Source organism: Aspergillus viridinutans (genome assembly GCF_018404265.1).
Source record: "Aspergillus viridinutans IFM 47045 DNA, scaffold_1, whole genome shotgun sequence".
NCBI classification, from domain to species: Eukaryota; Fungi; Ascomycota; class Eurotiomycetes; order Eurotiales; family Aspergillaceae; genus Aspergillus; species Aspergillus viridinutans.
In genome coordinates this window covers 4,655,276-4,668,250 of record NW_025091217.1, presented here as the reverse complement: position 1 = coordinate 4,668,250, position 12,975 = coordinate 4,655,276, and the positions used below count along the sequence as shown (strand labels likewise).

General features: G+C 49.9%; 3 protein-coding genes across 3 annotated transcripts; all 3 read left to right on the top strand.

Annotated features, from left to right (window-relative positions):
• Positions 1 to 773: 773 nt before the first annotated feature.
• Positions 774 to 1,897, top strand: Aspvir_001326 (aminoglycoside phosphotransferase family protein; the record flags this gene model as incomplete). Its single annotated transcript, XM_043266452.1, has 2 exons — positions 774 to 1,414; positions 1,483 to 1,897. 2 exons carry the CDS (start codon positions 774 to 776, stop codon positions 1,895 to 1,897), a joined length of 1,056 nt encoding a protein of 351 aa, XP_043122387.1.
• A 148-nt stretch (positions 1,898 to 2,045) lies between these two features.
• Aspvir_001325 (uncharacterized protein) lies at positions 2,046 to 5,705 on the top strand (the record flags this gene model as incomplete). Its single annotated transcript, XM_043266451.1, has 3 exons — positions 2,046 to 3,574; positions 3,631 to 5,531; positions 5,611 to 5,705. 3 exons carry the CDS (start codon positions 2,046 to 2,048, stop codon positions 5,703 to 5,705), a joined length of 3,525 nt encoding a protein of 1,174 aa, XP_043122386.1.
• Positions 5,706 to 7,334: 1,629 nt separating this feature from the next.
• On the top strand, positions 7,335 to 12,698 carry Aspvir_001324 (putative Ras GTPase activating protein; the record flags this gene model as incomplete). Its single annotated transcript, XM_043266450.1, has 3 exons — positions 7,335 to 11,406; positions 11,467 to 11,745; positions 11,809 to 12,698. 3 exons carry the CDS (start codon positions 7,335 to 7,337, stop codon positions 12,696 to 12,698), a joined length of 5,241 nt encoding a protein of 1,746 aa, XP_043122385.1.
• Between the last annotated feature and the right edge of the window lie 277 nt (positions 12,699 to 12,975).

Sequence of the window (12,975 nt, the reverse complement as noted above, 5' to 3'; positions counted from 1 at the left end):
GTTCTTACCAGTGTTCTTCAGTGGATAATGTCAATAATGGGTAATATGACTCAACTGCGTGATCTTAAAGTGTTGGTGATAATTGACTTTTTAGATTCTACATGGGATTACGAATTCTAATCAGAAGAGCTAACATGCAGATTCTCTAGGCTTTATTTAATGGTGACCCAGGTCGCACTTTGTCACATGACCATCACATGACATATGTTCTACTACTACCTCGGTACCTCCTGTACTAGCTATCTTCTGTACTAGTTAGCATCTTCAGAATATATTCTAGTTTCTACTATATATTTCTAGATTATAGTACAGAGAAGTCAGAGATACTATAATTAGTAGTATATCTCCTATCTAACTAGGAGCACTAATGTAATGGATTGAGTCTGGACTGCAGCCTTGGCCCTTAGGTCAGAAAACCGTCAGATTACCCAGGTTACCAGGTAGTGATATCACTGATATGATCTTTTAAGACTTTTATATATATGCTATTATTCCAGCATCATCTATATATTATATCTATAACCTTATTAAGGAATACTTAGGTATATAGGGATGCCTCTTTATCTTTTATTATTATAGAAGATAAGGATTAGTCTTATTCTAATATAATCTACCTTTATATTAAAATACTCGCCGCTGGTAGGGAAGAGTCAGACAAGTCATTTTCGCTAACTCACCAGTTACGTCGGCTTCAGGATGTCCCCATTCCATCTATCCTCTGTCATTTCGCACCGCTAAACACAAGAGTCACTTTTATTTCCTGGAGTTCCAATATGACAGACCTGCTTGATGTGCTCTCTGGAGCTAGCCGCCTTCGCCTAGGTATCCCATGCTCGCTTGCCGACGAAAGTCCTTGTTTTGGTGGCTCACACCGCGTCTTCAAAGTTGTCTTTGAAGACTCCATACGATGGGCTGCCCGAGTCAGCGACGATCTCAGTAATTGGAAAAACGAACTGCGAGCTGTCAGACAATTCCAACACATTAAAAAAGAACGCGTAGAGATCAAAGCCCCAGACCTCTTCGTTGAAGCAGAGCACCCTGTGCTATATTCGGAATGGATCAATGGCAAGCCGCTAGCAATCTGGAATTCTCAAATTCCTTTGCTTAAACGTCAAAGGCTTTTGGATGATCTTGCGGAATTTCTATTGCAACTATGGACTACTCCTGTTCCTCCCGCCCTTGCTCGAGAGAAAAGTTGTCTGTACTCTCTTTGGCTCACTGAAAGCCTGGATCGAGGACTTCGGCGAACTCTCAGAGGTACTGCTAGATGGGGCAATGCTATTGACTATCTGATCATGCGGTCTATGATCCCAAATTATGCTGCCGAGTTTGATAAATACGCTGGCATCGGTTTTACCCACGGGGATCTGAACGCGCATAATATCATGAAAAATGACGAATTCTACCTGACAGGGTAAGCACAGTGCGTCGTTTTCTTATACTCTGTATAGTGCCTTTTTTAACAGACGTACTCGATTATAGGGTCATTGACTGGGATTGGATGTCTGTGGCACCGCTGCCAGCCATTATCCACCATCCTTGGTTCATAGCCGATATTCCTGGATGGAATAATGATGGTGTAGCAGAGGGTGAAAGCTTCGCTGTGGACCGTCTTTACCTTGAGAACTCAATCAGGAAGAAAGAGATTTCGCAGCACCTGCCTCGTACTGTATCGACGTTGCTGAGTGACTCTGGGAAGAGACTGTTTTTCCAATCAGCCTTCCACTTCAAAGATATTCATGAGGAGTTCGTCAGGATGCACTGTCCATGGACAGAAAAGAACATCAGGGCTGCAAAGTCACAGTTAGATACTGTGCTTTGTTTGTATCCTGAGTTGGGAGGTGAAGAAAGAGTACAGGAAGTCAAAGACCTGCTGCGGAGTAACAGTGAAGAATAGTGTTAATAAAATAAAAGCACCTGTTTTCAAATTCAGAATGGTTCGGCAGTGATAAGTGCAAGACAGAGGAGATGGAGAGGAAGGACGGAGAAGTGAGAGAAGATGGGGGGTCAGACAGGGGCGAGGTAGTGTTTTTTATGTCAAAGCAATGGAGGAGAGGTTACATGTTGTCTTACACAAGAAGGAGATCTTCAAGGTGCGGTCAATCTTATTTTCGACTATCCACTACCCGACCCCTTTCATCATGACTTGCTCTGTGCTCACGGAAGCTGCCGAGTCACATTTGTCGGCACAAAAGTATGGCTACGACTTTGTGGCGTCGACGAGCCAAAAGAGCATCGCAGCTCACATGCTGAGATCAATGACCAAGGTAGATGTGGCAGGGGCGTGGTATTTTTTCAGTAGTAATAGCGGCGACAGATATCATGTTTGCGGCCGGGAAGAGGCCCTAAAGAAAACACATGACGTTGACCCTCTGGATGCTGCACAATGCCCTGGTACAATGCCAACCGACGATTCGAAATATTTGACACTCTATAACGCAGGCTTCATCTTTGCATGCGACTGTACTCTGGGCCTTCCCCTCGGCATGACTGGCGACAAACTCCCGCAGCCGTGCATCATTTTGTGCGAGGAGACGGACAAGATCGTCTTGAACGTGTTTTTTTCAGAAATCACCATTGTCCAGGCAAGAAATGACAGCGGCGGCAAGCTGTGGGAGCGGTCATCACAGCAACGAGGCGCTCCGTGGTATATCACCATCAAGCTGAACATTGCCCAGGAGCCGTTGCCGTCCATCAACGATTCCTCGCCCGGTCCGGGTGAAAAGCACTGGAAAGTCCATGACGTACCAGGAGACATCTCCAGGATTGGCTACCAGAGCTGCGTGGGCCGAGTCAAAGGCGAGCGTGTGGACGGGGTGTACACCTCGGGAGTTGAGGGAGGCTCTGCCCAGGGGAGCAGACAACTATGTTACCAGGGGATAGAAAATACATGGGATCCGACCATTCCCGATGAGCCTCGCTGGCTGTTTTTGCCTGATGGCAACGAGCCACTGTCGGCCATGGCGGTTGCTACGATTCGCCATGCAGAATCCGCGCTCGATCCCAATCGGCTAGCAACCACCGATCTGTATGCCGTTGCGGATTCCAATCTTTATCGTTGGGACGCAGCCAAGCAAGATGATGGGGCGTGTGCGCAAGTGCTCATCGAGGGCAAAGGCAAAGGCCTGCTTTTGGGTACGCACACCTTGCTTGGCATGGCACACGACGGCATCGCGATACTATGGGGCCTCAACTCGTCCAACCAGCTGTACACAATGTCGTGTGACATGAACTACGTGTCGGACCCGAAGAAATGGAGTGCTCCCTTCCCTGTTGCGCTAGGGATTGAGCGCCTCTCCGCCTTCGTCAACGCAGTGGATGGCGGCAACACCATCTTCGCCTACGCAGGACAAGACACACCGCGGAAGCGTGGCAGCTCAAGGCTGATCAGGCTCACGAAAGAGTCGGGCGGCTCAAGGCTATGGAAATCTCAGAGCATTATTCTTCCGCTGCCGCCCAGGAAACCGTCCATACCTATCATGTCCTACACCACCACTCTTTCCGTCACCGACATGTCGGGCCACTCGGTCCCTGCAGCCCAAATGTCCATCTCAACAAACTCACGCACGGCCGTGTACATAAACGGCCACTATCACATCTTGAGCAAGGTAGCAACTCATGTGAAAGCAGACACCAGTGGCACAGTAACAGTGGTCGAGGCAACCGAGAATCTGAGCGCGGCGGCCTGGACGGTGTCCTTGGAAGGAACGCCGAGGGCACCACCGAGGTCAAGCCGTACGCGGACAATTATACCAAGATTAGGCAGTTCGAGACCAAGGAGGCACTCCGCGGCGCCATGGTGCCTGACCGTGCCCATATAGTCGCCGGTGGCATTTGGGAAACGGCCCCTCGTCAGAGCTTAATCCCCTCTCGCATTTCCGACGATACCGTCAATGTGGCCAGCAACATTATTGGAAATTTCAATAAGATGCACCCGAACGGTGCCTACTCCCCAACTGTCAACGCAAGGGAAGATGTTCGCGTCATTCCGGCCTCGCGTCATCCATCTGCCTCGTCAGTGCTGGGTGACGACAATGGGGTCTGGACAGACATCGGCGATTTTTTTCGCAGCGCGTGGGAGGCTTTCAAGCACGGGATTGAAGTGGGAGTGACATGGATCTACGACGAGGCAAAAAATGTCTATCATGTCTTTGTCAAGATCCTACACGAAACATACGAGGCCATTGTCAAGACGATAGACGACATCGTCGCAGGAATCATCTGGATTTTCAACCAGATTGTTGACTTCATTGAAGACGTCTATCACTTCCTTCAAATCCTCTTCGAGTGGTCTGATATACAAAGAACAAAGGACGTATTCCAAAAGGCCGTCAAGGTTTGGTTGAACCATCAAGTCGACTTGGTCCCGGAGGGCAAAAAGCTCCTTGACGACCACATCATGGCCGCAATCGATGCCGTCGACAAATGGGCGGGCATTTCGCATGATTGGGATCGTCTCGGAGACCCGTCCAAGCACACAGCAAAGGAAAGTTCGACAGATCCAGAGTCAGGTCAAACATCGGCATCGCGATTGTTATCCAAGCACCTTCAAAATCACATTGGCGAAATCTCGCTCGCAAATGATGAGCCCTTGCCACAGATTCCGGAGGCCGTTATACACGACATTGTCGCAGGTTTACCTGCCAACGCGCCGGACAATTCGATTCAGGATATTTACGATCAGCTCTGTGCATTGGCTGCCGATTTCAAGGACATGAGTGTTGGCAAGTTCTTGACCAGACTCGCTGGCATCTTGGCTGGCGCCGCTCTGCAGGCTGTCAAAGCCGTGGCCGACGTCGTCTTGGATGCTTTGACCAAGATTGCGAGACCAGCAGTCAAGATCCTGGACACGAAAATTCACATCCCCGTTATATCGGACATTCTCAACGCGCTGCATATAGACATCTCGTTCCTTGACTTGTTTATGTGGATCGCTGCTGTGGCCTACACCGTGGTGTACAAACTTGCAAACCACAATAACCCCCCTTTTACGAAGGAATTCGCCAGTGCCGTTACATCCGCCTCATCATGGGAGCAGCTTCTCAAGCTCTTCCAGCCCGCCCTTGACGGGCCAGGCGCCCACACAGCGTCTGTGAATTTGCCAGCCATGTTTCATGGAGGTCACGGAGGTGCCGGCATTGCGGGCATATTGACTGCGATCCTCCAGACACTGGAGGCGGCGCTGCCTGCAGGCGAGAGCAAGTTGCTGGTATGGTCATCCATTGCCGCTGGCGTCTTGTCGGCAGTTCTTGCTGGTGTTGCTGACGCCGTCGTTCCCGTGGAAGCTGTCGAGAACAAGGACATTGCCACGCTGTCCACTTTCAAGGTAGCATATGTCATACTATGGGGATTGGCGTGCGGTGCGGCAGGGGATCAAATGGTGACGCCAATAGCCAAAACGACGGGCATCAAGTGTATCAACGGTCGCGGTGCTGGAGCGGTCGTAGGGGCCGTCCTCACCATCCCGGCATTCATTGTGTCGGGATACCACTTTTACGAACTCAGTCAGAAGTCTGCATCGGTCAAACGGAGTGCGTCTTATCATAGGAGAAGTATCTAGCGTGACCGGAAGTATTGCCAAGCTGGCATATGCGGTTGCGGTGAATTCAGAAGCCCATGTAAAAGAGGCGGCTGTTGTCCTGTTGGGTGTTTGCGATGTCGCAACGGCGGGACTGCAGATTGCAGAAGCTGCATTGCCTTATTAGTATATCCAGATAAACATGGATACCCGTCGGACATGTCAGACAAGTCACATCATACGTTCCCGTGTGATGTCTGGTTATGTACAAGCAATTCCCTCGCATATGCTCATCGCTCTCAGATTCCTGCAGGGCGAATGGGGGGTGCTGTCACATGACCATCATGTGATATACATTCTACTACTAGCTATCTTCCGTACTAGTTAGCATCTTCAGAATACATTCCAGTTTCCACCATATGTTTCCAGATCATAGTACAGAGATACTACACACTTGGCCATATGAAAGTCGCACCTCTTGGTCAAACATGTATCAACGCAGGAGTCGGAGCCTCTACATGGTAACAAAGCGATTTTCTACTTAAGATGATGTATCCTTTGGTTTCTTTGTGCGCGATATAAGCATATGATGGTCTTCCCTTGTTTTACTATAACGAACTGGACTAACTTAAAAGTCTTTTCAGCCAGCCACCGTCATTGTGTAATTGAAACATCTGTCCATTAGTTAACTCCTGCTCCGTAGTACCTCTGGCGTACAGGCAATTGTCCTCCATAGAAGCGACAAAACTCTAACGACTAGTTAGAGAGAACCGAGAGACTAGAGACGCTCTGGCCCATTGGATCTATGACTGCATGTCATCTTGATGATAATAATAATAATAAGATGTTCCCGGTTGCACGGGTGAACCAGGTTGGAGATCGTGATAAGCCCCGCAGAGGATCCCTGGCCTCCATCGGCCATCCCGAACTATCCATAATCTTCCAGAGTGCCATAGTTACTAGTCCCAGAGTGAGCAAACTTCCTTGAATAAAGACTGAATCTTGGATTTAAAGATGTTATCAGATTGGTGTATTGGACTGATCACACGTGCAGGCTGGAGTACTTGTGGATAGTAAGTTGACACTTCATAAACAGACGAGATGGATCGTGGATGTGCCATAAGTGGGCTGCACGTGAAACGATCTGTGGCTGGAAAAAAAGACGATATTGACCATAAATGGACGAGGAAGGAGTGGCACGGTCACCTGACAGCGCCAACCATACCCGATCGGGAGATTTGTTTTCCTGCCCTGCTGATTATTGCTTGCTTGAGGGGGCTGGGACATCATCAAGATCAGGTATCTCTGTGGAGAGGCCATTATCCAAGTTAGAAAAAAAGGTACCTAAGGTAGGTAGCGCCTTCTCATCCCACTCCATACTCATCTATTTTCTACTTTGTATTCTTTTTCTTCCCCCCTCCTACGTTCACATCTCCCGAGTGGTCGAATCGCTTTGTTATCGTGGTTGATTCCTCTTTTGCTCTTTCCACATTTACGATTTCTCTCCCAGTTTCGATTCTTTTACGCTCCTCTTCTGCAAAGATAGAGGCGTTACATTACGTCCACCGCGTTTCTATATCAACCCCGATCTACCCGCCCAATTCTTTCGGTTGCCATAGGGCAATGCGGTCCCTCCCTTGAATAAACATTCCCGTCTCAACCAAAAGCAGTCAGGTACTATTGCGCATTAGATACTCGGCCTACTTACAGTTACAGCACCGCTTCTGCTTTCCGAAGCAGGCATGCGGCCAATTGAAGTTCAAAATTCCCCATTTCTCTTGATCTTTGGATTCTTGCCCACACAACGTCATCAGTGATGGCGAGTCAGCCAATTTCTCCACGACGCACACAGACCGATCTTCCGCAACATACCTCGAGCCCGCTCCGACATGGCTCGACCGCATCCACAAGTTCATCTGTCTATTCTCTCTCGTCAAATTCGCAAGCTCCCAGTCGAACCAGTACCGTCTCGTCAAATGCGTCCATGGGGTCTGCTTCCCGGATCGGCCACCGACGAGGCAAAAGTGAATTAAACTCGACTACATTGGGGACAATGGTGAAAGACACCTCTGAAGGGGGAGGCTGGACGAGTGCGGCGACGACATATGAGAATGTCCGGCGTTCCTTGCGACCACTTCCCCAGGCTCCTAATGCGGCCACTTCGACGAGTAAAACATCTGTATATCGGCATACGAGAAGTCAAACCGTCGATAATCCACAGTATTGGAAGGAAAACCGCCCTCAAACTCCTGATTCACGCCACCCACAAAGTTTGGAGAGCGACCGACTGAGCGAACGGCAGTCATTCAATTCGCAAACCCCTCCGAGAAAGAACTCCGTACAGCCAGGATCTCCTCACGCCCTTTCACCTCATTCTCGACCGCATATGCGACCACATCACTCCCATAGCCTGTCTAACCCACTTCCACCACCTCTTACGACGACCCTCTCAACACCAGAGTTAGAAACTTTCAAGAAGTCATCGACGGGCCACCTCCGTACTTTGTCCAAGTTCGCCAAATCGGGTGAGACTGAGGAGTTTGCTCTCGAAACCTACAGTCCTTCTGTAGTGGGCTTGCAGGGACGACGACGACTGAAGCGCGCGGGTTCTGTTGCGGGCGCGCAGGGCTCCAGGGTTGCTCGAAAGCAGAATGCGTCGGCCTGGGCGGCTGGTAATTGGATGGACAAACAACGTCAATTTTTGCAGGCGTACGAGTATCTTTGCCACATCGGAGAAGCCAAGGAATGGATCGAAGAGGTCATTCAGAAGCAAATCCCGCCAATCGTCCAACTGGAGGAAGCCCTCAGAGATGGCGTCACTCTCGCAGAAGTTGTGCAGGCGATGTATCCTAACCGAACATTCCGAATCTTCAGGCACCCGAAATTGCAGTACCGACACTCCGACAATATAGCCTTGTTCTTTCGATTTTTAGACGAGGTCGAGTTACCCGAGCTATTCAGGTTCGAACTCATTGATTTGTACGAAAAGAAGAACATTCCGAAGGTCATCCACTGCGTGCACGCTTTGTCATGGTTGCTCTTCAAGAAAGGTCTGGTGGATATTCGCATGGGAAATCTTGTCGGCCAACTCGAGTTCGAGCACCATGAGCTCGAACAAACGCAAAAGGGACTCGACAAGTCAGGAGTAAGCATGCCCAGCTTCTCCGGCATGGCTGCGAACTTTGGTGCAGAGCCCGAGCCAGAACCTGAAACCGAAGAAGAGCGAATCGAGCGCGAACTCCACGAGAATGAAACATCAATTACCGGATTTCAGGCTCAGATCAAGGGCGCGATGTTGCGGCTGAAGCTTGGAAATGTCATGAATGAACTGTGGGATTTCGAACCTTTCCTCATCGACCTCCAGTCCAGACTTCGTGGCGACTGGGCCCGTCAGGTCATCCAATATCGGCTAAGCATGCGGTCTTTTGCAGTAAATTTGCAGGCGGCCTGCAGAGGATTCATTGTACGATCCCGCCAGCAAGGTGATAGGGAACGGTGCCAAGCTCAGAAGCTTGATGTCCTGCGGCTGCAGACTCTCATCAGAGGCGCAAAGGCAAGAACTCGAGCCCAGTATCTCCGGAGTCGGACGCGGAAAGAAGAATCAGGCATCAAGCAGGTTCAAGCAGCTATTCGAGGCGCCCTGCAACGGAAGAAAGTTTGCGCCGTGTACGAAGACACGAGAGCCATAGAGCCTCGAGTCATCGCATTGCAAGCTGCTGTGCGAGGCGCTCTTTGTCGGATATTGATCTCAAAGCAACACGACGAGACGCAATGCGCTGAAGACGGAATTACGCAACTCCAATCGCTCATTCGAGGTGCTCATTTCCGGCGGCAATTGAGCGCTCAACGAGACGACATCAAGAACACCGGAGATAATGTGCAACAGCTGCAAGCTGCGATTCGAGGAATGCTGACACGTAAAGCCATAATTCAGCTGAAGAGTTCTCTCGCTGAAGAGATGCCGTCCGTGATATCAATTCAAGCCGGTGCTAGAGCTCTGGCGGCCAGAGACCGCTATTCCCAACTCACCGACGCACTTGCAAAGACAAAGAATGAATGCATATCTCTGCAGGCTTTCGTCCGTGGTGGAGCTGTGAGGGGACACCTGAACTCTCTTCGACAAGTGTTAGGGCAGCACACTCTGTCAATCATTGGGCTCCAGAGTATCCTTCGAGCAAAAGGTGTACGGGACGCCCTGGGCGCACAGAGAGCGGCGCTGGTGCAAGAGGAAGGGTCAATTCTACAGCTACAGTCAGCTGCCCGAGCTGCTATCCTAAGAAGGCGCCTGGAAGCCGACGCAGAAGCCCTCCAAGCACAGGAACACATGATTGTGGATCTTCAAGCTCTCTCCAGAGCCGCAATTCTGAGAATCAGAGTTGGAGCTGTTCTTGATGAACTGGAAGATTGTGAGGACGAGGTTAGCCAGCTGCAGGCGCATATACGAGCGATGATCGTTCGGGTCGACGTCGGCCAGGATTTGGCTGATCTAGCAGCCGAAGAGGAACTGATCACGGACCTACAATCTCGCATGCGCGGACATATCATCCGATCGAAGTTCGAAGAAAAGCGCCAATATTATCGGGCCAACATGGAGAGGGTCGTCAAGGCGCAGAGCATTGTGCGAGGCAGAATCCAGGGTCAGGCATACAAGAGCCTCACAACCGGCAAGAACCCCCCAGTCAATACAGTCAAAGGATTCGTGCATCTCTTAAACGACAGCGAATTCGATTTTGATGAGGAGATCGAATTCGAGCGACTCAGAAAATTGGTCGTGCAACAGGTCCGGCAAAATGAGCTGGCGGAACAATATATCAGTCAACTGGACATCAAGATTGCTCTGTTGGTAAAGAACAAGATTACGCTGGACGAAGTCGTCAAACATCAGAAGCATTTTGGAGGCCATGTTGGCAGCCTCTTGTCCAATGCAGACATCTCGTCAAAAGACCCATTTGACCTCAAAGCCTTGAATAAGACATCCAGGAAAAAGTTGGAGCACTATCAAGTGCTCTTCTTTCTCCTGCAAACACAGTCTCAGTACCTCGCCAAGCTTTTCCGCAGACTGCGAGAGCTCAACACACCGGAAAAGGAGTATGAGAGAATAAGGCACTTGATGATGGGGCTCTTCGGTTATTCCCAGAAGAGACGCGAGGAGTACTACCTCATCAAGTTGCTATCCCGCTCGGTGAAGGAGGAGGTTGAAAGTTTTGATTCGTTGCATGAATATCTCCGCTGTAACTCGTTCTGGAACAAGTTATTCGCATCATACATCAAATCTCCTCGGGATCGAAAATTCATGCGCGATGTCCTTGGGCCACTTGTAAGGGAAAATGTGGTTGAGAATCCAGAGCTGGACCTGGAAAGCGACCCCATCCAAATCTACCGTTCGGCGATCAATAACGAAGAGCTGCGTACCGGCAGGAGAAGTCGGCGGCCACTGGACCTTCCCAGAGAAGAGGCCATCAGAGATCCTGAAACGAGAGCGACATTTATCCAAAATCTGCAGGATCTGCGTGACATTGCAGACCAATTCTTCACTGCGCTCGAAGAACTTCTCTATCGCATGCCCTTTGGAATTCGTTATATCACCCAACAGATGTACGAGTGCCTCCTTTCCCGGTTCTCAGGAGAGGATCCTGGCTTCATCCTCCAGGCCGTCGGCCATTGGGTCTGGAGAAACTACTTCCAGCCTGCCATGGTCGAACCGGAGAAATATGGTGTCATAGAACGTGGTCTCACGCAGGAGCAGAAGAGAAATCTGTCTGAAATTGCCAAGGTTGTCGCTCAGGTTGCCTCCGGAAGACTGTTTGGCACGGAGAATGTCTACCTGCAGCCACTGAACAGCTATGTTGCCGATTCAATTCAACGACTCGGCCAAATTTGGGGCGACAGTAAGTTTGCTCCTTTTTCAGGTACATGGGCATATCGCGCAGGAGCTAACTCGGATATAGTGGTCTCGGTACAAGATGCGGAAGCGTATTTCGACATTGACGAATTCAATGATCTTTACGCGAAGACCAAGCCCACGCTGTACATCAAGATGTCCGACATTTTTTCGATCCACCAACTTGTTGCGTCTGAGATCAACTATATTTGTCCTCACCCCGACGATATTCTAAGGGAGATAATCCGCGATCTCGGAAACGTGAAGACCAACGAAAACGAACTGATGAGCGTCAATTCCTCGGAAATCAATTTGACGTTAAATCCCAAGCTTGCGCAAGTAGAAGGTAAGTTGTGGTTGTTATCAAGGCATTTGTCTGTGACTATCGACTAACGGGAAAACGTCCCAGATCCCGAAGCAGATGTCAAAGCGCTTTTCATGGAAACGAAACGATGTGTCCTCTACATTATTAGGGTTCAGACGGGCGCCAATCTCATGGAAATTATGGTCAAACCACCCACTGAGGAGGACGAAGAACGATGGATGACCTTAGTAAGGGACGAGTTAACCGCGAATACCAGCCAGCGAAGCGCATACTCTGAGGCGAGCACTCTGGTTGATATCGCATCCATGACATACTCGGAGCTGAAACGGACTGCACTTGAGAACATTCTCCAGCTCGAGCGGACCGGCAAGATCCGCCGTGACAACCACTATCAAGACCTCCTCAATGCCATTGCTATTGATATTCGCACGAAGCACCGCCGTAGAATTCAGCGGCAGCGGGAATTGGAAAGCGCACGTCTTACCCTGGGCCGTCTCAACGATCAAGCCGGTTGGCTAGAACAGCAGCTCAAAACCTACAACGACTACATCGAGCAGGCGATGGTGACCTTGCAGAACAAGAAAGGCAAGAAGCGATTCCTCATGCCATTTACCAAACAATGGGACCACCAACGCGAGCTTCAGAAGTCCGGCAAAGTGTTCAAGTTCGGCTCCTACAAGTACTCGGCCCGGAACCTCGCAGACAAGGGCGTTCTGGTTTACTGGAAGGGCTACTCGGAGCGCCAATGGGACCGCGTCGACCTCACAATATCTAGCAATGAAGTCGGTGTCTTTACCCTCGATGGCAGTAGTGGTCCCATGATGGTCCCGGGGGCAAACGCCCAGGTGCCCTTGGACGACTTGTTGCAAGCGCAGTTCAACAACATGCAGTTCATGGACTTCTTCGATGGACACTTACGAGTCAACGTGAATCTTTTCTTGCATCTGATTATGAGAAAGTTCTATAACGAATGATTGGTATGATGGGGTACTCGGCGGGACCGGATTGATAAATTCAGCAGAATATCCCGAACTCTCCCTAATGACGTCTGTTTGATTTTTGTTGTTTTCGCCCCTCCTCATTCTATTTTATTCCACCAGTATTGTGGTTCCTCATCTGCGGATATGAGTTCGTTCAGCATGCTTTAGTTGATGATGACCCTTTTCTTACCAGCGATATCCACTTCATGTCCGATCAACTCTCCTTCTTTCAGCTTCGGCGCCGTGGCATGGCGGCACGCGATTCCCCAGC